This window comes from Xyrauchen texanus, chromosome 22 (assembly GCF_025860055.1).
Source record: "Xyrauchen texanus isolate HMW12.3.18 chromosome 22, RBS_HiC_50CHRs, whole genome shotgun sequence".
NCBI classification, from domain to species: Eukaryota; Metazoa; Chordata; class Actinopteri; order Cypriniformes; family Catostomidae; genus Xyrauchen; species Xyrauchen texanus.
Window position 1 is genome coordinate 13576014 of NC_068297.1, and position 27864 is coordinate 13603877.

The 27864-nt window shown below is 36.6% G+C and overlaps 2 protein-coding genes across 3 annotated transcripts in view; one reads left to right on the top strand and one right to left on the bottom strand.

Annotated features, from left to right (window-relative positions):
* ttbk1b (tau tubulin kinase 1b) overlaps nucleotides 1-10801 on the bottom strand; it is a 37247-nt gene extending 26446 nt beyond the window's left edge. Inside the window, exons 1-2 of the mRNA XM_052153382.1 lie at nucleotides 10656-10801; nucleotides 4403-4546 (exon numbers count right to left, since the gene is read on the bottom strand). Coding sequence (XP_052009342.1) covers nucleotides 4403-4510 — 108 coding nt within the window. The 5' untranslated portion in view covers nucleotides 4511-4546; nucleotides 10656-10801. The remainder of the gene's footprint in view (nucleotides 1-4402; nucleotides 4547-10655) is intronic.
* A 3276-nt stretch (nucleotides 10802-14077) lies between these two features.
* On the top strand, nucleotides 14078-25355 carry nphp1 (nephronophthisis 1). Of its 2 annotated transcripts, none has more exons than XM_052153306.1 (20): nucleotides 14078-14277; nucleotides 14504-14568; nucleotides 14697-14757; nucleotides 14925-15043; nucleotides 15469-15718; nucleotides 16657-16758; nucleotides 17139-17230; nucleotides 17416-17458; nucleotides 17600-17684; nucleotides 18726-18820; nucleotides 18947-19075; nucleotides 22298-22372; nucleotides 22785-22895; nucleotides 23122-23204; nucleotides 23303-23379; nucleotides 23455-23557; nucleotides 23773-23885; nucleotides 24456-24529; nucleotides 24626-24670; nucleotides 24840-25355. In XM_052153306.1, exons 1-20 carry the CDS (start codon nucleotides 14212-14214, stop codon nucleotides 25086-25088), a joined length of 2037 nt encoding a protein of 678 aa, XP_052009266.1. In that variant the 5' UTR covers nucleotides 14078-14211; the 3' UTR covers nucleotides 25089-25355. The 2 variants fall into 2 exon arrangements, with proteins under 2 accessions (XP_052009266.1, XP_052009267.1); XM_052153307.1 differs by having other exon boundaries at nucleotides 14211-14323.
* Nucleotides 25356-27864: the final 2509 nt, after the last annotated feature.

Sequence of the window (27864 nt, forward strand, 5' to 3'; positions counted from 1 at the left end):
GAATTGTCATATGTGTCATAATTCAGTGGCTACAACCTCAGAAATGGTTCTTGAACAAGAAGTTTCTCTTCTGTGTTGCCTACTCTTTAGCCTCCATTTTAATGTAACATTCCCTGGACCCCATCTCTAGGACAGCTGTTAAAGCTACACTATGTAATTTTAGGTCCTCTATCGGTTAAAAAATAAATCTGCATGTGTCTTGTGGAAGAACATTGTTTTGGTTGCGCTTCGGCTCTGCTCCTCTGCGCAGATGAATGGGTTCAAGGCACCAGTGTACACATGAATACAGGACATCTTATCAGAGCAAATGGACAAATAAATAAGGAAAGAAAGGAAAAGACGGATATCCGAAAACATGTCTTCTGAGCAGGTAAGTGCTATAACTTATGCTGTTGTTTTGACTTATTGGAATAAATTATGTTACAAAAGTTAGGCAATGTTCGTTAACATTACACATAACGATTGCTAGTCTGATAAGGTCAAATGTTGTTAAATTTTTTATAACTACAGGATATTCTGGCCAAATATACCATGGTAGTGACTAATTTATAGATTGTCATTGTTACCAACCAGTGGTCAACATCATTTCAAGACTCACATGTCCTTGGCAAGCCTAGGACTAAAAGCTTTATTTATATAAATTATTGCCGTTATCAAGATAAATACACACGTGTGCTAGCAAGTGAAACATTCTACACCAATTACAGTAAAATTCACAGGCGTGTGTGTGTGTGTGTGTGTGTGTGTGTGTGTGATTACACAACTATACATAAACCATAACAATCAAATATCTTACCTGTTGAGGTCGACACCTCAGAAAAACCAAGCTGATGTTGATTCAGGTTTTATTACGGACTCTGTCGCGTTCCCTTTTTGCTTGTAGACTCTAATCTGTACAGGATTTCTTTGTTTTTACAACCGGTTATTCTCTAGAGGTTTGCAGTTTTGAATGATCCATGGTAAATTTTTCTCGCCATTGTGACAACACATTTTCAGGTTCACACTACTCCCACACGCGCTATAGTAGACAGAGCTTATGTTCTCTGTGTACGGATATGACGTCAACACGCACCGGCGAATGACGTATGTATGCAATTTCCAGTGAAATCCGTCCCGAGAGCTCTAGAATATAAATCATTAATATAGGTTTATCAAAGTGTATTTGGTTAAAGACATGGCTTAGAACATGTATTTTGTTTTGTCATGTATGACAGTGTAATGTATGCTCTCTTCTCAAGCTACCATGTTTTATGTGTAGTAATGTTTGATTTAATGTCATCCTCATTATACAACATGGATTAGTATGATTATTGGGACTGACCACCACTTTTCAATGTGTTTAAACAGGAACAGACTTTATATTTTAAATATGTGTAATTATTGTATACCTGTCCTATATTGTGCATACATAAAGATTAAGATTTGCACCAGCCGAGAGAGTGGTTGTGGTGGAACATGCGTAAGCATGATTATTGGGACTGACCAATGCTTTTCAATGTCTTTAAACAGAATAAAATCCACCAAAGGCTTCAGATGTGTCAACTGAGTGCTTTATTTAACACAACGAAGAGACAACCTCATTACAACTGCATCAATATGACCTATTAAGGTACATTTCTAATAATAAACTTAATAATAGTAAAAAAATTAAAATAAATAATAATAATAATTGTTATTGTACATGTAATTATGCAACTCTAAGTATTACGTAGATAAACTCATAAAAGCCGAGGAAAGGGGCGCACTTTCTGCATGATGAAATTAGGCACAGAACAAAGGTCCACCCTGTTTCACCAAGGTCCACTCATTTGGAGATTTCTGGCCTCACCTCTGATCTCATTCAAAAAAGTGGTCCAATTTACCTGAATTCACTCTAAACTGAAACCCAAACCAAAAGGAGAATGAGAAAATTTGAATGGCTGAAATTTGACCTACTGATCATATTACTGAAATCTCCTAAACCCAGCAAATGGTGATTGTTTAGGCTATCACCATTGTACTCATGATCGAGACTATTTGCATAAAGGGTTAGTTCACACAAAAAGGGAAATTCTCTCATTATTTAATCACCCTCATGCCATCTCATATGTGTATGACTTTCTTTCTTCTGCTGAATACAAATTAAGATTTTTTGAAGAATATTTCAGCTCTGTTGGTCCATACATTGCAAGTGAATGGTGGCCAGAACTATGAAGCACTAAAAAGCTCAAAGGCAGCATAAAAGTAATCCATAAGACTCCAGCTGTTCAATCCATTTCTCCAGAAGTGATATGATAGGTGTGGATGGCACACAGATCAATATTTATTTTTTTTTGTTTACTAAAATTTTTTGACCAGCTACAGTATACAGCGAAATGCATGAAGAATGCAAATTGCCAAAAAAAGAAGAATCTGGAAGTGGACTTAAATTTTGATCTGTTTCTTACCCACACCTATTATATTGCTTCTGATTACATGGATTTAACCACCAGATTCGTATGGATTAATTTTATGCTGCCTTTAAGTGCTTTTTGGAGCTTCAAATTTCTGGCAACCATTCACTTGCATTTGATGGACCCACAGAGCTGAGATTTACTTCTAAAAATCTTTGTTCATGTTCTGCAGAAGAAAGAAACTCATATAGATCTAGGATGGCATGAGAGTAAATGTTAAGTGAATTTTAATTTTTGGGTGAACTATCCCTTTAAGCGAGACTGTCCCTGTAACTCAACATGATAACATTGCATGACATTGTGGAAATAAATTCCATTGGCCACTGTCATGTAGTGACAAATTAACATTCCATTAAATTAACATGCACTAAACATATTCCTTAATATTCACTTAAACATGCTTTGTCCTATACTGATCATTACAGTGTGAGATCTGACTGGATTAAAGGGTTAGTTCACCCAAAAATGAAGACTGTTCCATAATTTACTCACCCTCAAGACATCCTAGGTGTATATGGCTTTCTTCTTTCAGCCAAACACAATCAGAGTTATATTAAAAAATATCCTGGCTCTTCCTAGCGTTATAATGGGAGTTAATGGTACCTTAGATTTTTAAGCCCGAAAAAGCACATCCATCCATCAAAAAAGTAATCCATTCGGCTCCAGGGGGTTAATAAAGGCCTTTTGAAGTGAAGCATTTTTGTAAAAAAAACTCCATATTTATAACTTTATAAACTATAATCACTGGCTTCCAGTAACGGCCGTCCGCATGTGCACAAGAGAGTCGAGTTCCGGCATATGACGTAGGCATAACGTAAGCTCCAGTGAAGTGATGAACACGGAAGCGCGCATTGTTTACAGTAAAAGAAAACAGAGAAAAGAAGTGTGTTTTTTTAGCTATACTGTAGATTTGTCTTAGTCTTAAAATGGAGTGTTCGTGCATCTATCCAATCATTCCAATCTTCCATTCATGGCAGCAAACACTCTCAGCCTCTGTTGGCATTACCACGCATGTCCTTTATGAGCACCACCACATCTCCCGTACTCTCCGTCTCCAAGATTCTTTTCTTTGTGCTGCTGCTGCAGCCTCCTCCATCTCCTGGAGTTCCTGGTTGGTTTTCTCTGGTTCAAACGAATAGAGCTGGTCAAAAAACTAAATCTCCTCTTCTTTTATATCGAAATCCTAAGACATTTTTCTTTAAAAATCCTCGTTGTTGTTTTGTGACCGGCGTTTGTTTTGCGCTATCCTCTGCGCTTCCGCATTCGTCACTTCTCACCAGAGCTTACGCTACGCCTACGTCATACGCCGGAACTCGACTCTCTTGTGAATGCACAGACCACCATTACCGGAAGCCTGTGATTATAGATTATAAAATAATACATTTATACAAAATGCTTCACTTCAGAAGGCCTTTATTAACTCTCTGGAGCCATATGGATTACTTTTTTGATGGATGGATGCGCTTCTTTGGGCTTCAAAAGGTATCATTCAATCCCATTATAAAGCTTGGAAGAGCCAGGATATTTTTTAAATTGTGTAAATTAAGATTGTGTTTTGTTGAAAGAAGAAAGTCATATGCACCTAGGATGTTATGGGATCATTTTCAATTTTGGGTTAACTAACCCTTTAAGTTTAAGCAGATAATAATGTGTCAGACTCTTTTTAAGAACTGGCACAATCCCCACAAAAAATACTATTACAGTAAAAAAGCTGTGGCAATCTGTTCCCTTTTCCACAGATAATTTTAAGGAAATGTACTTGTTTCTGAAGGAGAAATTCTATGAATTGGCCCACAACCAAATGGTTCGGATGCTTTTGGAAAGAAGCCAGTGTGTAATGATGTGAAAGCATCTGTTGCCACATGTGGACCATTTCATCTTGTGTTATTATAATGCTAAACCAATGGATACACTAGTAGACACCATCATATATTCCACACACAATCTCAATCAACCACACACACACTTACCACTTTCCAGCGCTCTTTAACCAAGCAGTTGGAGGGCAGGATGTCGACCTGCTCCCCCGCCCCGTTCATGTTTTCGTCGGCTTGGACACCGGGCCCTACACACTGCATCGGCTGGCCAGCACTTTACCAAACCCTGCCATTTACCTGCAACACAGTGTGCACACAAATGCCCTATTGAGCGCTAAACTGGAATGCTAGAACATTAACACAAATACGCAATTCTGCAATCTATTTATCCATCCATCCAGCCAGCCACTGTCTGTCTGTCTGTCTTTACTTTGTTTTGCTTTTCTTTAAAGGGATAGTTCACACAAAATTTTTTATTCTTTCATCATTTACCCACCAGCATGCCATCCAAGATATGTATGACTTTCTTTCTTCTGCTGAACACAAATGAAGATTTTTAGAAGAAAATCTTTTAACTATAAATTCTCCTCCCTGCCTAGTAGGGGCCAAATGCACAAAGAATGTGATTGGCCAAAAACAAAAGAATGTGATAGTGAAACTGGAGATTTCTAGTTAAAAAAAAGGACTTAAATATGTATCTGTTTCTCAACCACACCTATCATACTGTTCAGAAGACAAAGATTAAACCACTGCAGACGTATGGATTACTTATGTGCTGTTTTATGTCCTTTTTGGAGCTTCAAAGTTGCACTTGCATTTACTGGAATTTACTGGAAAGCGGATATATTCTTCTACAATATTTTGTTTGTGCTCTGCAGAAGAAAAAGTCATACAGGGATGGCATTTTCATTTTTGGGTGAAATATTCCTTTAAAATGTAGTTACATTTACATATTGTAACAAAGACCTCAAAAACAAGATGATGTGAAGCTTTCCCCAATGTAATGTTACAGAATAATGATAAAAAAATAAAAAAAAACAATACTAAAAGATTATGAAAACCTGTATGCCTTTATTTCTTCAGTGGAAAACAAAAGGAGATGTTAGGCAGAATGACAGCGACAGTCATTAACTATTATTGTACAGAAAGATGATGCAATGAAAGTGAATGGTGACTGAGGCTGTCATTCTGCCTAGCATCTCCTTTTGTGTTCCATGGAAGAAAAAAGTATTGTGGTTTTAGGACAACATGAGAATGAATACGTTTTGACAGAGTTTTCATTTTTGGGTGAACTATCCTATTAAGCTCCCAATGCAAAATAATGCTCAAACCCCACACAACTAATAAAACAAAAATAGAAATACTATGATGACACCCAAAGGAATGGAAATATGTTGTTCTGGAGGTCAGTGTCTGGGGCTGGGTATTAATCCATAATCAATGATCCCCTTTCAGGTCATACAAAGCATGGACTGCACAAACATACCGGTAACACTTTACAAAAAGGTTAAATTATAATGAACAAATAATGAACAATTTCTATATTTTACTACATATTTTAATCTTTGTTAATGTTAGTTAATAAAAATGCAATTGTTCATTGTTAGTTCATAGTGCATTAACTAATGTTATCAAATATATCTTTTGATATTAAAAATGTTGCATTCTTGAATTAACATTCACCAAGATTAATAAATACTGTAAAAGTATTGTTCATTGTTAGTTCCTGTTGACTAATATTGTTAACTAATGTTAAAAAATTTAACCTTATTGTAAAGTGTTACCAACATTATCCAACAATCCCTTCAATAACATTAAAATCATCATTGTTGAATAGCGGTGAATGATACACCACAGCAAATATTACCTTTGCTAACCGTTTGCTTCAACAGCAGGTAAAAATCCACTGCTGCATTTCCCCGACTTTCCACATGAGGCAAAATATAGAGCACTGTATTACAACAGTCAGAGAAGAGCAGATGCCACATTTACTATCAATCCCTCAGCAGCTGTATAAGAAACACCAGTGCAGCAATGGTAACTAGTATAACTAATTCAAGGGAAATATCACACAAAGCATAATCACTGAAATTTACACTAAATAATTTTAAAAAGAAAGCTACATTTACACTGCTAAAATAAGGCAGTCTATGAAAAGGTTCCATTGGTTGACTGAGGTCTGTCTACTGTACAAAGACTAATTACTATTTCCAATTGTCTCAAAATGATTCAAAGATCCTGATTCTGAACAGGAAATAGACCTCTGATTCTGAGCCTCTCTGGCAGAGAGGCTCAGAATCTTCTGTAATGTCTGCAGCATATCAGGTATCCACAAGAGCCTGTCAGACACAGCGGCCGGTCTGCCATAACTAGACTACACCCATAAGCACGTTCTCATAATGTTACAGTCATTTATTAAACATTGTAAAACGGACACATCAGAGATTACTTTTCACTTAAGTGTGTGCTCTGTAATCACATTTATAGGGACTGTGTGCTAAAAGCTTTAAGACCAACTAGCAACAGAAAATATATTTCTATTTACAATTAAAAAGCTCACAATCACTCTTGACTTTTATAATTAGTCCCCTCTCTGAGGAATGCAACGGGTTATAAATAGATCTAATTATGTGAAACTGATTACACAAATTAAAAAATTCTCGCCTTGACACTTCTGTCACCTTCATCTGAGACAGTCATGCAGGCATTTAAGGAAAAAGCAGGGAATACCTTCAGAGTCAGCAACCCACAATGCACAATGCTTTTCACTGAGCTGTAACAAAGTGCATATATATATATATATATATATATATATATATATATATATATATATATATACATACATTATCTGATACTCCACACACCTTGATTATTTGTTTAAAGCAGACTCTGTGATAGCTAAACTTTATGATCATTTAATATCATTATGTACATACATCAGAGAGAGAAGGAAAAATTTCAATAACTTGCTGCCGTGCATGAAATTCATCTGTATATTGGCTCCTCATCCTCACGCCCGCACCACTGTACATATGCAGCATTGCTGTTACCGTTATCACTTTTGGGAGTAAAGAGCAGTCCTCCCTTTGATTGGTGAATATCCCCAAAGTGAAGCTTTCATGTGTCTCTGCAATAATGGTTAATCTCGTTATACTGAACTCGCTGTCTTTACTGATCCTGGAAACTTTCATCTCAACCAACAGAGCAATTTGTAAAAAGAAAATATAAAAAATGAACACCTGATGAACAAAGCAGTGATTGTATAAAATAAAGAGTCGTTCAGCACAAAATGATTGCAAATCAATAGGCTAATTGTATAATTAATTAGGATAAGCATTTCCAGTGAGGTAAATTACTATAAATGTTTATAAAGTTATGCACGTTGTAAAAAAAAAACTTTGTTTACAGTATATTTTACAGTGCAGTACCATCATTTATCTGAAACTATATCTGCTTTTCACTTTATAATGGTTAATCACTGTAGTAATTAGAGAATAGGTTTGTTCCGATACCAACCTTTTGGCATTGATACGATACCAGCCCTGGTACCTCAGAATCGATACTAACTCTATACTTAAAATATACACAAAAAAAAAATCAAATTTTTTATGTAATTACACAGAAAATTACTTGTCAAAAAGAACTGCATAAATTGTTATAGATACAAATTATGCCTTTTCTGTTTGATTGCTTACAGATAATAATCGAATAATATAACCATTTCATATTATATTATTGTTACTATGAGTATTACTGCAAGTTGCGACAGCTTTCAATATTTTTTCAGTCATTATATCTTCAATTTCATGCAATCAGTTGAACAGAGCGCTCATATCAGCGGGACCTTTATATTGAAAGATCTTTGAAGTTCTTCCTGTTTGTGAAGAGTTCATTATATCAAGCTTCCCGTGACTCACAAGCTGAAATCTCTGAGCTGCAATGGAGAAAGGGTTGATTATAGAGTTTACAGCCGTTTATACCCTCAGCAGCGATCTGTTGCTCTGCAGATGGATACTATTAATGCATGTTAAAAAATAACGAACGTTTGTAAAATTGCTTGTAGAAAACACTCTTAACCGCTAAGATCAAGATTTCGTTATTGGGACCCAGATCAGTCCAGAGCCTTTTGCAATACAGTTTGGGAGTAAAAATACAAAACGCACCATATAACTAGCCTATCTAAACCTTCACAGCAGACAATTCAGTTCACCAAATCATAAATATCAGACTAACTAGAAATATTGCAATGCAACTGCTATGACACACATTTTTTTACGTATTCCTACCGTTACTTGAACACGAATTCCATGCATCCTGCCTGGAGAATCTCTTCAAATTAGTTGTAAAATTAGTTTTGTTAGCCTCATCTATTGAAATCAGAAATTAGCCACCGATGACAGCATCAGGATCTTTCCTTTCTGAGTGAAAAGATCTTTTAAATCATATATTGGGCGGCCTTTGGTCAACAATTACCTTTTAGTTCTGAAATTAACATCACCTCTTTTCCCTCGCAGTTAATATTTGCCATCTTATTTGATTATTTTTTTTTTTGTCCTTTTTTCTTTTCCCCCTTCTGTTATATAATATTAGATGAATGGATATAAACTAAAAATCTGGAAAATCAAAGACAAAGAGGATTGATAATTTGTGCATTTTAGGCTAAATATAATAAACAAATATAATTTACTAAAACAACTTCAGGTGTGAACTATGCTAAAGAGTGATGAAGTGTTCAAACACTCAATTTTCTTGTTTTTAGGGGCCTGGGTAGCTCAGTGAGTATTGACGCTGACTACCACCCCTGAAGTCGTGAGTTCGAATCCAGGGTATGCTGAGTGACTCCAGCCAAGTTTCCTAAGCAACCAAATTGTGTCATGTACCATGAGCCATGTGATAAGATGCACGGATTGACTTCTCCTATGAGGTCCTCCGCCACCCAGATTGAGGTGAGTAACCGCGCCACCACGAGGACCTTACTAAGTAGTGGGAATTGGGCATTCCAATTTGGGGAGGAAAGGGGATAACATATTTTTTTCCTTGTTTTTAGAGGAAAGAAACTGCATGTCAGTGTATCAAGACTGTATGCACATGGGGCAATTCTTATTTTGTGATCTGATTATCTTGGCACTTTGTGTGGTATGGTGCTTTATCATCTGTTCTCCTTTTTTTGGTGCAATTAAAGATACGTTTTCATGTGCACACACCCACTGCAATAAAATGTTGGTGATAGAAATGCGGTCGAAGTGGGGGGCACAGTGGTCAAAGTGGGGGGACAAGTCACTGAATACCTTCATTCTCCACCTCTAAAATCTCAGCATCCATAACAATGCAACTAAATTAAAGAGCTCTTTTCTTTGGCCGGAATTCATTCAATAAAGGTTGCTGAATAATGTTTAAGGTTCCAGGAGAACTAACATAAATACCTAATATAAATATAATTAACATTTTTATGTACTGTATAGCCTATTAATGCTGTACGGCTTTTTACGATGCCAATTTGCTTCTTGAATCTATTTTGCAGAATTCTCAGGCATATCTAAGACAAATTGAAAACAGAATGAATAATAAGCTATGTTTTAATCGAGCACTTAGTATGTGTAGGCTACTGACAGATATAACCATTTTCATTCTTTATTAGATCACGTGCATGGGACTAAAGGAAAATCCTCATCGTGCAGCAGGCTCTTCACCTGTCAGCATAAAAGCTCACACACAATTATGATTTCACACGCATTCATTGCGAGCACAATTGTGACTCAACTAAATTTAAATTAAAACGCCGGGTTTGCGTGGGTTCTGTCTCCTGACATCTTCAGTTTTCTCCGCAGTGCCAAACTGATCCGTCTGAACCGACCCCACCCTAACATGCTCTGGACCAAAGAGCAGCCATGAAAACGGAGTCCCGCCCCCAAACCATCATTTCATTGTCGTCCATTGGGTCAATGACTAACAATCAGTAGAACGTTCCCCTGCGCGAGCCTAAAGCGAAAAGCACTTTGGGATATGTTGTTCATCAACCAGACAACAGATTGTCGCGTCATTGGACAAACCAACATGTCAAAAACTACAACTCCCACTGACAGGCCATGTGAGCTGTTGACGTACAGCTGCATTATGTAGCATGTAATGTAAATTATTCATGATTTTCCTTAAGCATAAATAATATATAAAACTGGATGAGTTTCTATTTTTGACTTAGACACGATTGCCTTAATAGTTTGTCATAACCGTGACAGTTTTTTTTTTCTTTCTCGCGTGCCAGGTTGGGCACCTGCACGCGCATAAGAGGCTACAGCTCGCGCCAGCGCAGCATCAATATTGACAAGGTGCCAACTGATCGCTACAGAAGCGCTTTGTAAATGATTACATGGCAAACGATCGTAAAACAAAACTTCAATCTACTAACCTCTTCTTCTGTCGTCGGAGTAAAATCTCAAAGTGAGTGTTTAGGGGAAGGCTCGTCATTCCATCTGCGCGACCGCTGCGCTTTTTTTCCTTGTTGATGCTGCACCATTTTCAGCCTCCCCTGCTCCGCTCCTGCACTGATTCAGCATCGCACGGATACTCCCACTATGCACCGCGCACATGCGTGACCGAAGACGGCTGTTGCGTAGCAACCTTGAAGGCGTGATACCTCCTCAGCTGCAGACTCGAAAGGCAGCCATTGAGGAAATTCCTTAAGAAACTGATAAAAAAATGAAATATAATATTATAATAATAACAGTAGCATAAGTCAATATAAACAGTCAAATAAATTATTGTTCAAAATTTCGCTAGTGTTAAAATTAGAGATTTCATTTCAGAAGACAGGTTAATGTTGTAAACTTTAAACATACTTGGATGTAAGAAGCCAGCGTAATTAAAAAATGTAGGTTAGCTTCAGCATAAAGCTGTAAAAAAATCACACTTTCTAGATATACAATTGGCTGATTCTCACAAAACTTCTCACAGAAATGTCCTGGACCTACTTTACTCCGAAATCAAAAGTAACAAATAAGAAATTACATTTTGAAAATGAAGCCTATTTTTATGACACTGTGACATTATTTTCATGACAGTGTGCACATTTAACCCCCCAATTCTCATTAAAGTAAAGCAAAAAGTGAGATAAAAATGTGGTCATTATGATATTCTCATTACAGCGATGTAAATAAAAATGGGATTTATTATTTAAATGGTAAAATAGTGATGTGTCATCATAATCCTTGATACTGGTTTTAATTGATTTTAATTTGAAAAAAAAAAACAACAACAATAAAACAATGTACAACAGCATATTTTTACTGTTATACAGTACAAAAACAAGCAGAGGCTATTTGCACTTAGAGTAAATAGTAACCAAAAGCGTCTTTGTTAGATTCTATGTATGAGGGCTTGGGACTCAATTTGGATTGAAAAATGTATAAAGCACGGCCAGACTGTGGAAACAGTAGCAGATATTTGCCAATCGAATGAATTACTAACATACAGTATAGTGCCACTGTAGCATTTTGTGTTTATTTGGAGTCCCACAGACACCCTACACCAAGCCCTACCTCTAAGTCAAACCCTAATCCTCCCTTACAAAAATTAACCATGGTTTTACTACATTAACCATAGTAACCACAAAATTAAAACATGGTTACTATATTAATAGCTTATTACTGTAGTAACACCATTGCATTTAAACTATGGCATTCTCCAAAATATATGGTAACTACAATATTACTGTAGTAAAACCATAGATAATTTTACCAGGACCTTTCTCTAAACCCGACCTTCACAGTGACCAAATCACTGTGAGGAAATCAGCCTTTAAATATATATTTAAAAAATTTTAACGGAGTTGTGTGAGTTTACATCGAACTGAATGTGTCAGAATAAACACCATGGTAATGGCATACTAACATACTCTTATTTCTGCCATAGACTGACATAGTAGACTGACACAGCACCAATAGATCTGCGATGCATAAAGTTAACACACCTAATATTAAAGGGCTGACCTGGTGAGACATGTACGTTTCATAATAAGAGCAAAATGAAACCATCAGATTTACTTATAAACAAACTCTAGACAAGCCAAACAAGAGGTTTATAAGAATGTTGCAAGTTTTCTGGTGTCTGGTGGTAAACAAGGTCTTGGATAACAGCACCTCTCCAACATTCAGCGGGATCAAGCTTTCAATCTTGGATCAAAGACACACAATGTACATGCTGGAATACAGCAATATAGTTTTCAAAGGCTTTAAACTGTGAACAAAATGTGGTATTTCTAAGACTTTTTGTGCAATGTTTGTTCAAGCCATAAATCACATTGTTACAATGTCTGTGCTTTCTCCCTGTCTGTTGAAATAAATGGAAATATTTGATTAACTGTTGACTTGTTATATAAAAAAGTACTCTGCCAGCACATACAATTGTTGTGACAATGCATAACTTTAAAATATCTTGAGATCCAAAAAAAGGATGCTCCAGAGTCATGACAAGCATTGGGCCCACAGAAGATGGATATTCAAAATAGGTGAAAAAAAAAAGGTGAACTGGTTGGTTATTTTTATTTTACAGTTGATTGATTTTATTTAATCAGTCTTTGACATCTAAATCCTTGAAAGAAACATGGAAAATGAATGGTACTAAAATACAGTCCTTTTATCCCTAGAAGCTAATAATTGTATTTCCAAACAATTTAAAGTATACTGTCAAAAAAAAAAAAAATGTATATTTAAATGTGGGTCCCATGAGAAACCAGGCGTGTGGCGGTTGTTATACCTGATATTGACTTTGGGGTTTTTGACAATTTTGCATAGACAGTGTTTGCTTAAATGGATAGTTCACCCCAAAAATGAAAATCCTGTTATTAGTTACTCCCCCTCATGACATCCCAGATGTCTATGACTTTCTTTCATCTGCAGAACACAAATTAAGATTTTTTAAGAATACTTCAGCTCTGAGACAATGCAATTGAATCGTGGCCAAAAATCTGAAGCTCCTAAAACCACATAAAGGCAGCACAAAAGTAATTCTTAAGACTCCTGTGGTTTAATCCATGTCTTCTGAAGCTATACAATTGGTTTTGGGTGAGAACAGACTTTTTCACTGTACACCTTGCCATTACAGTGCCTGAGCACAATCATGATATTAAGCATGATTACACTTACTAGTGTTAGACACATGCATAGCGTGCTACATGAAACTATAGGAAGTGTAATCGAGCTTGAAATCAATCGCACTGGAGACTGATGTCAAGATTTAGATTGAAAAAGGAGTTATATTTTGGTCTGTTCTTATCCAAAACAGATAAGCACAAATCGTTTTGTGCTGACTTTATGTCCTTTTAGGAGCTTCAAAGCTTTTTTTCTTTAATGTTTTTTCTAAAAATCTTAATTATTTTTCAACAGAAGAAAAAATGTCACACATGTGGGTTGGCATGAAGGTGAGTAAATGATGAGAGAATGTTCATTTTTGGGTGAACTAATCCTTTAAACAACCAACGTAACATCACAGCACAGATATGTGAATAAAGTTAAAACGTTTCATGTGCTCAAAGGTTTTCTGTATCACAAAAATATAAATTTATAAATAAATAAAATACAATGTTAAACGACTTGATAGTTCAATAAAAAGCTTTCTGTCACTCTTCTGCCTGGAGATGGAAACCTTGCATACAAACTCAACTGAAAATAATGGTGTAGCTTTTTACCACGTGGAACTGCTTTCTGGTACATCTAGAACCACTTTTTGTGGGCAAGTTTTTACCAGAGATTCGATCTTTACTCGCTTCTAACAGGGCTCTCCCGCGCATGGTGATGAGGTCATACAGTAGTATCTTAGCAACCACACCCGGCGCGTCTGTCATGGCGTTGCTTTTCTTTTCTGTTTCAGTAAAGCTGAGCACGTCTCGGGCATTTCTTCAAATCACATATTCAAAACACTGTTTATAATTAAATCTGCTGTCATTTTGTGTGGAATACGGATAGAAGATGCCTCCAAAGAGGAGAGGACCTCTTCAAAACATCCAAAGAGAGACAGATGACATAAAAAGAAGGGTTGGTGGAATCAGATGTTTGATTTAGCATTGGATTTAAACGCTTGGTAACTGCACAAATCTGACAACACCATTAAACTCCAAAGCTTTTGTTTCAGTGTTCTACTAGAACAAGCATTGTCTCTTGTAACTGATTAAGTGCAAATCACGAATTGTCTTTTAAGTTCAGTGATTTGAATGGCACATGTAGTATTCTGCTATTGTAGAATTGCTTTGTCTGTCTGCAGGTCGACGCTTTTGTGCAGCAGGCTGGAATATTGAGTGCATCAGACAGGACAGACACCTTAGAGAGGTGCAATAGACTGATGTTTTATTTGTTTTGTTTTTAAGCATCAAGATTAACATCCAAAATGGTACATGTATAGACTTTGATTTTGACGGTATTTTGCACGTCCAAGATGATTTGTAATGATCTTTTAGGTGCAGAGAGTTACAGCGCACGGTTGAGGGTACTATGAAGAATCTAAAGCAATTAACAAAAGTAACTACACTTTATCTTAAGTCTCTGTCTGTTACTGTTCTAATTACTACTGGCAATAAAACCTATTTTATTCTATTCTGTTCTATACTTAGTATTACAATGTTGTATCACATTAAACACGAAAGAACTTCTATTTGTACTATCTATATTTGTTTTTGCAAACGCAGGCAGATGAGCCAGCTCCAGTGGGGAACTATGACCAATCTAAGAGGGAAGAAGAGAGGCGTCTGATGACTCTACAGGAGCGTCTGCATTCCCTGGCTCTTGAACTACAACCTCAGGATGAGTATGTTAACCTATCCATTAATTCTAACAGACCTGACCAACACAGATCCCAAATCAGTCTTATTTCTCTGGCCATCCCACAATCTGTAAATAGTTTTCAGATCTGTTCAGGGAAGCCTAGTTTTTAGACGACCTGAAAACTTGAATACCTGGTGCCTTAGAAACAAGACACATTCCAATGAACTAATATTAAAATAACTAAGTGATCTATCTGAATATCAGAAGATGCACCAAAATGAAATAAAAGACAGATCACTGATTTCCAAAAAAACGTTGGTCACCTCTTACTGACAATTTTCACTTTTGCCTAAATTTAAAGGCACTGTGTCTGCAATGCTTTTATGTTTAGAAACAAGTTTATGTCTAAGAAGTTTTCATCAAATACTGGTCAGACGTATAACAGACCCTGTATTTGCCTGTATGTAGAATGGATGGACCTAGTTCATCCCATGCAGAGCAAGAGAGTGAGGAGGATGACAGCGATGATGAAGATGAGAGTTTAGAGGAAGACGATGCTGAAGAAGTAGTACATGATGATGATGATGATGATGATGATGATGCTGACAGTGGTGATGAGGATATAGATATCGGTCCATCTGCAACAGGACAGGGTTCTATCTCCTATGTTGCTCTCAGTGTATTCACTGGAGAGGAGGAGGGGGACCTCAGTATCCAGGTACTTTTAGTTTTGGTTTTAGTATTTTATGGCTGCCAAAGCTAAAGCTAAATTTACTGGTTTCATTTAAAATGTCTAACGTCATTACATTTCTCAGGGCAGTCTTGTGTTACCTATATCCAGTGGCATTATCATGTTTAATTACGATACAATTTAAATGTTTCAAATTGCATAATACAGGGTGAAAATGGGTATAGTGGGACAGTTTAGCTTTACCCCTATTGTATTCATATGTATTTCCTTAAATGGTTAAAAATCATTACTAAACTAATCTTTGATAAGTAAACAAATTATTATTTTAAATCAGGATATGTGTTAGAGCTCATTTCATGACCAAAGCTGGGAAAAGCAATGGTAAATAAATAAAAAAAAGTTGACTTAATGTTTCTAAATGTTACATAAGATGATATATGATGCAAAATTGTGCAAGAAAAAATTACATTTAATTTTAATTAATTTGTAGATGTTTTCTATAGATTCTATAGAGTCTCACTTTACCAACACTGTCTGAAACAAATCTGGGATCTGGTCAAAAGAGGGTCTCAAAAGGTTCTTCATCGTAGTATTGTGTAATTCTTAATTTTTTGCTTTTGAGTAAGGTAGGAGACATCCTAAGCTATCTATGAAGGCATAATGTCAGGTTATGTAATTAAAAGTAACACATAAAAAAATTACATTTCCAAAAGTGCCCCAGTTTGCCCATATTCACCCTACTGTGTATAAAACATAAATACAAAAAAAATAATTTTTTTTTTTTAGTTTCTGTTATAAAAATGTATTTTAGTTTAGTTTCAGTTTTTTCCAATCATTTAAAAAAATATATATATTTCAGTTGACGAAATTGTTTACATTTAGTTTTCGTTAGCTATTATAACACTGCATTGAACAGTGGTTATTTTCTTGGACTGAGTGATCTGTTGGTTTTTATGTTGTTCAAGAAAGGAGAAGTTTTGAACGTTCTCTCAAAGAGTAAGGATGGATGGTGGCTGGCTCAGAACTCAAAAGGACAGAAGGGTCTGGTGCCCAAAACCTTCCTCAAGGTGTGTCTGATATCACAGGTACTCTGTGTAAAGTCAGCACTAGAAAAGGTCAGCTTTTTCAGAAGAGAGGATGTGTTTCAGATGGATCTTTTAAAATGTATTTGTGTTTTTTTATTATTATTGTTTTGATTGACTTCACTGTCCATTATGCATTACAAGTATGAGTCTGGAGCATATTCCACAGATGTCTGGGATTGCTCGAGGTCACACATTCTTATAAAAATATAATGATACTTTAGAATGAATAATGAAAGTCTAAGCAATACATGTAATTTCTTATCAGGACATGTCATTTCATATCAGGTTGGACATCAGATTTTTGATGTTTAGAAAATTGACACTGCTGAATCACAGTCTTTTGATGTACTTTGTGTTTTCAGATGGCTTCACAACAGGAAAGCAAGAGAGAGAATGATGATGAGGGGGAGAGTGAGGAAGAGCATGAGTCTGAGACCCATGACACAAAGTCCAGGTGATATTCCCTATTTCTCCCCTAGATGACACCATTGTATTCACATTCTCTGCATCATTGATTTTCGAAGTATTGTTTTGTGTATGTCTGAGAAGAGTGAATTAAGTTCACAATTTATGTGAATCTGAAAATAAAGTTTAGTTTAATTAAGTGAATTCAATTTAAATGCAGTCTTTTCCATCTAGCAAAACATCCAATTGGAACGCAGTTCGGAAGGCTGTTACTGAGGTATATTTCTGTTTTTATGCACCCTTAATAAGCTACAAACTAATGCATGCACGGAAACTTTTATAGTCCTCACTTAACCACACAGTAGACAACAACTGGCACATACACATACAAATGTGTGCTTGTGTGTTGAATTTGCAGCTAGATGCCACAGATGTGCTGGCAGCAATGGGTGCAATTCCTCCAGGCTTCAGACCCTCCACTCTTTCCAGATTTCTGGAGGAAGGTGATTCTAGATCAGTACTTCTAGTTTGTGTAACTGAGGTTAAGCATGAAGGATCAGTAGTTCTCTTTACTGAGCCAAGAGCCTCTGTCATTTTGCTTGGGGCAAAAATGCTACCAAAAGTAACAAAAACTCTCATTATTTACTTTTATGCTATCCCAGATGTGACTTTTTTTCATCAGCTCATTTGGTCCATACAATGCAAGTGAATGGGTGCCAAAAATGTGAAGTTCCAAAAATCGCACAAATCAGCATAAAAGTAATCCATACGACTCCAGTGGTTAAATAAATGTCTTCTGGAGCTATATGATAGGTGTGGATGAGAAACAGATCACTTTTACATTCTTCTTGTTTTTGGTGATTCACATTTGTCTTGCACATCGACCCTTACTGGACAGGGAGAAGAATTTCAAGCAAAAAAAAAAAGTTTCTCACCCACACCTATTATATCACATTTGAAGATATGGATTAAAACTCTGGAGTCGTATGGATTACTTTTATGATGCCTTTATGTGCTTTTTGGAGCATCAGAATTTTGGCACCCATTATTATATGGACCTACAGGGCTGAAATATGTGATCTGCTGAAGAAATAAAGTATCTAAAGTATGAACTATCTCTTTAATGCATAAAAAAATTATGTACAATTACTCAGATAGAGATTTGTTAATAAATTAATTAAACTCAGATCAAATCCTCTCCTCTTTGGAGGCATCTTCTATACGTATACCACACAAAATGACAGCAGATTTAATCATAAATCAGAACACATGTGCCCTCATGAAGATACTGTAAAAAATCCCCTGCGAATCAAATCAAGGGGGCAAATATTGCCTCTTAAAGTTAATTTCTGACATGGACACTTATAGACACACAACCTAACCTAACTTAAGTAGTTGAAAGGGCATGCGTTTTTGGATGTTTTTATTTGATTTATACTTTAAATGTTCTCTATTATAGTTAGAATTCAAATATATGGTAAGAATGCATATATACTGTATATTATACAAACTTATTTGTGTCTGTGTTGTGCTTTGCTCTGCAGGGACTTCTTACAGGGCAAGTCACTTTATTCAGCCCAAGCTTAGTCAATCACAACTCTCCTTTAAAGACCTCCATCTGGACCCAGACACTGGCAAGGTGTCCAAATGCAATACACACTCACTAATTTAATTTGCTAATATATTATGTATAACAAATGTATTGGCTGCATCTGAATAAACATATAGATTAGAGCATTTATGATGGTTGTGGTTATTTGTCCAGGTTCATGAGTGTCCATCTCGATTGAGTTTAACCCTAACCCTTTGGAGCTGTAGAATGATTCCACCCCCGGGGGTTGGGTTACAGGTGCTCAGCAGGCATGTTCGTCTCTGTGCATTTAATGGAACCCAGGTAACAGATACACATACTTGCACACCTACCACCACTATTATTGCCTCCTCATTTTAATGGTTTTAGCAGAGACATTTACATACAAATGTTACATGGAAAATCTTTTTAGGTTCTGACTGTTCATGTGGGGCAATAATCAGAGTGGAACCATTTTCAAACAAAAACAAATCAGACTCATGGGTTTAATGACACAGGGGCCCGGGGTCAGATGTAGGCATGGGCAGGGTGGGGCTGAGCCCACCCAAATGTGAGTCTTACCCACCCAATCAAACATTTGGGAAACATGGTTTTAAATCAAATATATAAATTTTTCCAATTTGTGCATTGAACGGCACCAGAAATGTGTAGTGTTTTTATATTTTTGTCATTGGCCGAAAGCAACAACACACTCAAGAAGCGGCTGCTGCAAACCAGAGAATCTGAGATGTTATGCGAGCGAGAACGGTAATAAGAGATATTTTTGTGTATTGTATAGGTTTTTAATACCCATAAATAAGCCTGGTAATGTCTCGGTGTGCTGTAACCATGTGGCTGCTGTTACTGTATCACAGGCTCCCTCTTATCAAATATCTCCCTCTCCCACCAAATCAGCTACCCAAAATCGCTCTGCAGGTGTTTGTGAAATACTGGACATGAATTATAAAGTAGAGGTCTATGCGGGATGGATTTTTCAGACATGTTCCCAAGAGATTCTTTCCCTCTCCCGCAAAATAAAAAAAATACTTTCACGCTTCGTCCTGCTAATGCCCACAAAAGCTTGCAGGTAGTGCACAGAATTTTCAGTCCCACTCCCATAAGGTTCTGTCCCACTCTGGTATCATAGGCTATTTTTATTCCAATTACCAATCTGAGGAAAAAACAAACAAACAAAAAACAGGTAGAGTGAGAGAAAAAAACAGGTTTTGTTATCACTCTTACATTGCCAAATATCTGTTTTGACCTTTGGCTGGTTTCAAAATGTTGTTTGTACCTTTCTTTAATAAAGTGTTAACATTCATAGCACTAAGAGACTTTCTGCTGCATGGAGCACAAATAACACTCTGTACCTTAAATAGATGAAATAAATCTTAAAAAAAATATTTTTCAAATAGATTTATATTTTGCAGAGTCACACGGGTCATTTCTTTCTCCCGTTTCCCCCACACATCATTCCGCCCGCACCTGCACTGTTGCGGGACGTGTGCTTCAGTTTTCCCTGTTGTTAATTCGGTGTCAATGAGAGATTCTGTCTCCATGTGTCTTACATCTCTTATACATCTTTTTTACAGAGCTGTGATAGTTTTTTGTTTATTGGTTGTCATTGCTTTATAAACTACTCTATTTTTGCCATAAAAATAACCTTTGGTGCTTACATGACATTTCATCTGTTGACCGTTGGGTGCTTCTTGTTTGGGCTTTCCAATTTCTCCCATTCACTTAAATAGAAGTGGCCCGTCTCTGCTAAATAGTCTCTTCTATCGCGTATTACACTTATAAAAAGAACTACTAAATTGTTAAAAAGTGGTTTTTTTTTTTCTTATTTCACCTAGGGCACCAAGTGAGCCAGAACTGCCACTTCTACCCCCTCAAAAAATAGGTGCCAGATGTCAATGGGGTGGATGATTTTTTTTATTTAAGAAAATGTTAAGAAATTTTAAATCTACTGTACAAACAGCTCATTTTTAAGATCTAAAACATTTACGTATTAAAGTGCAATATTTGAGTCTTGACTCAAATATTCAAAAAAAAATTCTCAAATAAGCTCAAATATACATTCAAATATAGTTCCGGTCCTCGAATCTGATTGGACGAGTGACGTTCCATGAGCTCTGATGGTCTGACACCATCAGTACTCAGACGCTTCACTGTGTGTGTATCACTCCTCCTGTGTTCATGCCATTCTAAACTAAAGTGTAAGAGCAGTGCAGATCTGTCAAGAGTTACAGTATAAGTGTCTCTTACATGTATTTTTTATTTAATTTTTTGACATTACATATGTTTTAGCCAGCAGGTGGTGGCAAAAGAAAATTTTTGTGTGTAATATGAGCAGTTGGTGACGTGAAGTGAATCCGTCAGTCATTGTTTACATACAACAGCGCTCCGTGATCACTCATATTACTACAAATACACAACTACAGCTAGAAAATAGCTTTAAATGCCTTTAAATGAACAACTTCAGTATTATGGCTCATCACAGCTGAGAGACACAGATTAATTACACAACTCATTACTTACCTCTTACTGGAGTTTCCACATAGGACAAAATGTACTGTTCAAAATGGCAGAGGACATTGCGGTTTCTGTAGTTAAAGACTCTTTCACTGGCTACTGCAAAATAGGGAGAATTACCCCCACTTGGATGGCTATATTTCTACTGAGAATGCTGATCTCCAGAAAGCTAACAGCATCTCTGCTTGGGTGTGGTAACAGGTGATCACACATGCTCCATCTCTCTCTCTCTCTCTCTCTCTCTCTCCCCCACTCACTCACACACACACACATCCATCCTTGTTTATCCAATAACTTGTTCGAAACATTACAAGCCATGATAATATTTCTGAAGTGACATTTTTTATTTACTAACGGAGGTCTGGACGCATCATTTGTTTTGATCCAGCAATGGCAGATTGTGATAATTCGCTTAAGAAAGTTGTTCCATGCACAAATGCTCTTTTTATGACCATACTAATTTTTTCCTCATTTTTAAAAATGTACTTGTTCATTGAAGTGCTATATGGCCCTAAATCAGCACTACTGTGATTGCCTACGGCCGAATCACAGCAGTGCTGATGTAGGGCCATATAGCACGATTGCGAGTGTGATATTGCTTAAATATATCATAGTTTTAACTCTTATCAGTAAAATATTTGTTTTCACGACTCTGGAATTATTTCTGTACACTGTGGATGTGAAATCTGTTTAGTATTCATTTATCACTTGTGCTAAAAATATTTAAACCTGTAAGGGAGGACTAGGAAGTTTTTCAGTGTGTGATTATAGTGGAGTATTATAGTGTTGAATAACATTAATCTGTACACAGCCTGTTTTGATGGTTCAGCATGAGTCATTATAAACTACAGAACAATTCTAAAGCACATGCATTTGTCTTTACAATGAGCCTTTATTGCAAACTAGTGTCATGTATGCAGTTGTATATGTAACAGCAATTTCTCTCTCTCTCTCTCTCTCACTCTCTCTCTTTTTGTTCCTTCTGAAGATTGACTTAAAATGTTTCGTTGTCAGGTTCTGAGTAACATTCACACAGTCAGAGCCACTTACAATTCAAAGAGCCCAAAGACCTGGAGCTTTTCCCCAAGGGTAAGACTAAACTACTTCAAAATGCATGCACACACAGCCCTTTGAACACAAATAATGTACATGCACTAGACAAGCATGTATTGTCACACAAGACACATGCATAGACAGGATACACTCCTACCAGTGCTGGGTAGATTACTTCTGAATTGTAATCTGGTAATGTTCATTTCATATGCCATCCATGTGTGGTAACAGATCAGACCAGTTATATTTTTGAATCAACATCACAAAAAAGTGCATTATTGTTCATTTTGTTTGCAGAGTAAAAGAGCAATTTGTGAAACTAAAACTAACTTTACTGCACTAATGCAATTGGCTTGGCTATTTCATGTTTGCTCATGTGCATATTCTGTGTAAGAGTTTATTTGTTATTAAAATATGCATTTTACCCTATGTATCTGCTGTATTTTAGATGACTGGGATGCTGCCCTGCCTACTGGATGGTGACTGTTTCCTGCGTTGTGACTCTGAATCTCCTGATCTCGGGATTCTGTTTGAATTGGGTGTAACCTACATAAGAAATGTGAGCAATATTCATCAATATCAGTCAGTCTATCCCTAGAAAGACAAAATAATAATTACAGTATCAAATTTTTTCACAAACACATTCCAATAGTCTTACCCATTTGATCAAATTGCAATTTTGCAAGAGTAATGGGGTTCTGTGGGCCAGAGGTTCTGCAAGAGTGACCGGTTTCCTTGGGTAAGCAGTTCTACAGGAATTTTAAAGTATTTGTGCTTTGTTTCAGTCCACAGGGGAGAGAGGAGATCTCAGCTGTGGCTGGGCCTTCCTTAAACTGTTTGATGAAAGTGGAGCCCCCATTGCCCAACGGTACACAAACACACTCATTAACTAATATTGATGCAGAACATGATGGAAGCATATTAAATGTTTAACATATCACCTACATTGTATGTGTTTGTGTGCAGGACTCAAGAGCTCACTATTCATGGTGGCACACCATTTGAGAGAGACACTGATATGGGTGCTACATCCACAAAGAAAGGTAACATTCTCTCACAAACACACACACACTCATTCTCATATACACATAAACTGATCTCCTCTGCTCTCTCCACAGGGAATCCCACTGGTGTGCTTCAGCAGATGTTGCTGTCCAGGAAGCAGCCCAAACTCCTTGTTAAGCTCAAATCAGTAAACACACGCAACAGAGAACTTCTGAAGTAAACCGTCACATTCTCTCACCTCACATGGATACAGTTTGTCTGAGTTCACAAAAACCCTTTAGAAAAGTTCTATACAAATTTAGGCCTTAGTTACCAGTTGGTTTGTCTTGAATTGAGTAATTGTAGGCTGTAAGGCTTTGATAAATACTCATGAAGCAGCACTCATTTTCTTGTAACTGATTGACTTTTTTTTCCTCCTCATGTTCCATAAGTCTGCTGCCAGCCACTATAGTTGGAAGTTTGTCCACACTACTTCTCCTGGCAATATATAGGCAAATTCTTGCCGATGCTCTTTTACTGGACAGAGTCACTATGCAGAGTGCAGGTAACAAACATTAACTGACACACACCGTTTTGTAGATTCTGAGTGCAAATGGATGAGCCTGCCAAAGCATACTCTGTGGGCACAGGTTAATACAGGATCTGATATTTGATATCTCTGTAGAAATTGTTAAAGGGGTTTTATGAAAAGGTCAGTTTTTTATTGTTCTTATTAAGTAGAGTTCAATTTTCTCCATGCATTATGTTTTTAATTTCTACTTGATTTGTATATTGTCCTTCCAGCTGAGGTTATTGTTACATCAAAACTGTTTATGTACCTTTTGTAAACTGTTATGAAAGGGACTGGCCAGATAATATATGGAAATTGGAAATAAGAATGGAATGAAAATGGAATGCGGGAGGAGGGGGGGGGTAAATATTTTTAGCTTTCCCCTACTACGGTGGTATCAGGTATGCCATACCATAGTGCTGTATGAATACCATATTCATATACTATGGTTATTACATGGTACTCCAATGTATTTCAATGAATTTCAATGCATTACCATTATAGTGCTGTCCAAAAAAACAAAAAAAAAAGAAAGAACAATGTTTTTTTGGTTCTTCATCCTAGATCTGATCTGCAGTTCAATTCTAGCTTCCTTTCCTGACGTTCTAGATCAGCCGGACCTAATGGATGCATTTAGGGTGAGATACACACACACACACACACACATGGGGGGTATATCACAGTGGTGGCTGTTGAATAATAGGAAGTGCTAAACATCAAACTATATTTTACAGAAGTCATGGACAGAATCAGCGAGTAACCTGAAAAGATCTGATAAGGTAGTTATTGAATACATTTCAGTTTTTTTACACTGCTAGGATTTTAAAGTGTTTATTTATGCTGTTCACATACAATGTGTGTTTTTATGCATTTAATTTTTTTATTAAATGAAAGCGTTAATATCTTTTGCATGCTTTTGACTAACAATTCATGTGGCTTTGTGTGCAGAGGGACATTAATGTGTTAAAGCAGATGTTTGTGACGGTGTACATGGGCAGTGTGTTTCCATTGTTGTACTCTGCGGAGATGCCCGCTTCCTGCTGGGCTGATGAGGCGGTGGAGTCTCGACGTGCTCATCTCATCTATAGCCCTTCCCAAAAAGTCACAGTAGAAACTATGCTGTCATCCCAATACATGCATCAAGCCTTTGACATCACACAGGTCTCCTATGACCTCATCAGTAGTGCCCAGCACTAGAGACTGACCTGTCACGTGCCACCCTGGTCCTTTTACAGCCAAGTGTCTTGTCGCCATGAATCCTAATATCAATACCAGAAATGCCAAATGAAGGAAATAAACTGTTCTACAATCTAATTAATCATATCTGTTCTAAAGTCTATGAAACAAATCTTTGGAAAATGTTTTTTTTTATTTTATTTAAATACTAAAAACACAAATAAATTGTTGTTCTGTTATAACTTTGTTTAAAGGGTTAGTTCACCCAAAAATGAAAATTATTCCATAATTATTATTCCATAACCTAGGATGGCCCCAAGCCATCCTAGGTGTATATGGCTTTCATCTTTCAACCAAACACAGTCGGAGTTATATAAAAAAATATCCTGGCTCTTCCAAGCTATATAATGGGAGTGAATGGTACCTTAGATTTTGAAGCCCAAAAAAGCACATCCATCAAAAAAGTAATCCATATATCCGAAAAATATCCATATTTATAACTTTATAAACTATAATCACTGGCTTCCGGTATCGGCCGTCCATGCATTCACAAAAGAGTCGTGTTCCGAAGTATGACGTAGGCATAGCGTTAGCTCCGGTGAGAAGTGACGAACCCGTAAGCGCAAAGGATACAAAATGCTGGTCACGAAATTAGAAGACAACAAGGATTTTTAAAGAAAAATGTTGGAGGATTTCGATGTAAGAGAACAACAGGCAATACACCTGAAGTAGCTTTGTAGCACATTACATAATATTATTATACAGTATATTTTTCAAGCAACCTGACCTACCTGAAATACGTTGTAATATTTACAAAATAACTAAATGCATTGTCTTTGGAATTAATGATGTTGTATAGGTTTTTTTTTTAATGAAAATGTAATGCTGCATCATTATTTACATTAGGACTACAATTGAAAGGAAATCTGAAAATGTACAGTCTATAATCCTTGTATTTGCTTTAGAAGTGTTAGTATTGGGCTGTTTTTTTTGCTAGTTTTGATCAGTCATACATATGTGTCTCTTTCTTACTTGGTCTTGTGAAGAATCCTATGGCTGCCCGCACCTAAAATATTGCTCTATTTTTAAGTAACGCTCCTGAATAGAACTCCCTCCCTCTTTCACTCTCGATATTTCTCACACAAACACATATATGGTTTAAGTACACACACCTCTGTCTTTAACACACCTTTCATTTAAACATATTCCACTCCTAACCTCTTGCACACTTAGAAACTCATTCCCATTGTCTCTTTTTGTTTCTGGCACACTGCCTTGCCCAGTCATCCTGAGGTGTGGCATCAGAATCTTACAGAAATGGAGACATGAATCGCCATCAATTAATATATGTTATATATTAATAATCCACCCAATCCGTTTCTTCCCTGAGACCACACCGCTCACCCATTGGTGACTGACAGATACCTGAAATAAAATGTATGACTGAAATAGTGTATTCTTCTATCCTCAATCTGTAACAGAACATCAATAGAATGAGTTGCCATGTAACAGTGATGAGTAAACTTCACCAGTCCATCAATTAGAGAAGATGGACAGGACACTTTGGAAGGGAGGGATTACAGGGCGTTCATATTTCAGAACTGCACATGAAACCTGAGTTAGTAAAATGACACACCTGGGCGGCCTGCTGCTGTGGTGACAGAAAGGAGTTGGAGCCCGAAGTCAACACACACACACACAATCCTAACGTATAGATACTTTCAATACTGTTCACTACTCGAGAGGATCATCCTCAGAATAAAATATGAACTCATCAACTCTCTTTATTTTTTTAGTCAGTGATTTTATTATTTATTTACCATGTTATTGAAAGTGTATCATTGGTTTTGAAGTGAAAAAAGATAGCATAAGTTAGTCTTCTGCTCATCTTAATGCACAGTAGCCTAATGCGGAAAGACACAAGCAGTCACAAATAGTGCTCGTTCAAACAGCAGGAGCAGTGCTTTACTGGGGAAACAGCAGAAAACATTAATTCACATTAAATGTGACATTTGATATAAGTTAATTAAAATGAAAAGTTGCTAAAACTTTGATAATGTTCTGTAATTGTTGTTAATATATGATCAACAAAAACATAAGTCTAATAATATAATGTTTAAGCCAATTAAAGGTTTTTTTTTTTTTTAAAGGGTAACTAAACCCTAAACCAACTTTTTTTTGTTAATGATCTGTAAGAATGGGGCTTTATTAGTACTGGTCATTGATTCAAGTAATTTTTTTGACATTTGTGTTTAAAGTGTTTTAATTCTACAATATATGGTGTAAAAACGTCTGAGTGCTGCCCTCTTCAGGTTGAACGGTGGCTACTGCAGTTGAATTTTCCTATTGGCTGTTTGCGGTACTTCGTGACGTAAGCGGTGACAGCTGACGTAAGCAGGTTCCAGCTCACCACGCCCTTGGTACGAGCTACCACGCCCATGGCAGTATAAAAACCATCTTGTTTCGTCAAAACCACTGTAGCGAGTCAGGAGTTGGAATTGCGAGTATTGAAAACGATCAGGATAGAGTATTTTAGCATCTATTTAGCATAGCATTTATATAGTTATTTAGATTATTTCGTGTAGCCTAGGTAGTTAATTAGCATATTTGTTAGTGTAGTATTGTTAGAAGCATAGTTAGTTAGTAGCATAGTATTGCGTCAGTTAGGATAGCTTCAAGTTAGCGTAGATTATCTGTATTTAGTACAGTGGTCAGGATGGTAGGTAGGTGTAATGTTGCTGGTTGCAACAGCACTTCTGGACTGTATTGCTTTCCATATAGACTTGGAAATTAGGTG

Excerpts from the sequence above, each read along its gene's own strand:
- nphp1 (XM_052153306.1), top strand. The coding sequence starts at position 14,212 with ATGCCTCCAAAGAGGAGAGGACCTCTTCAAAACATCCAAAGAGAGACA. Across the intron at positions 17,231-17,415 it reads ACCCATGACACAAAGTCCAG|CAAAACATCCAATTGGAACG; the intron begins GTGATATTCCCT and ends TTTTCCATCTAG. Across the intron at positions 24,530-24,625 it reads ACCTAATGGATGCATTTAGG|AAGTCATGGACAGAATCAGC; the intron begins GTGAGATACACA and ends TATATTTTACAG.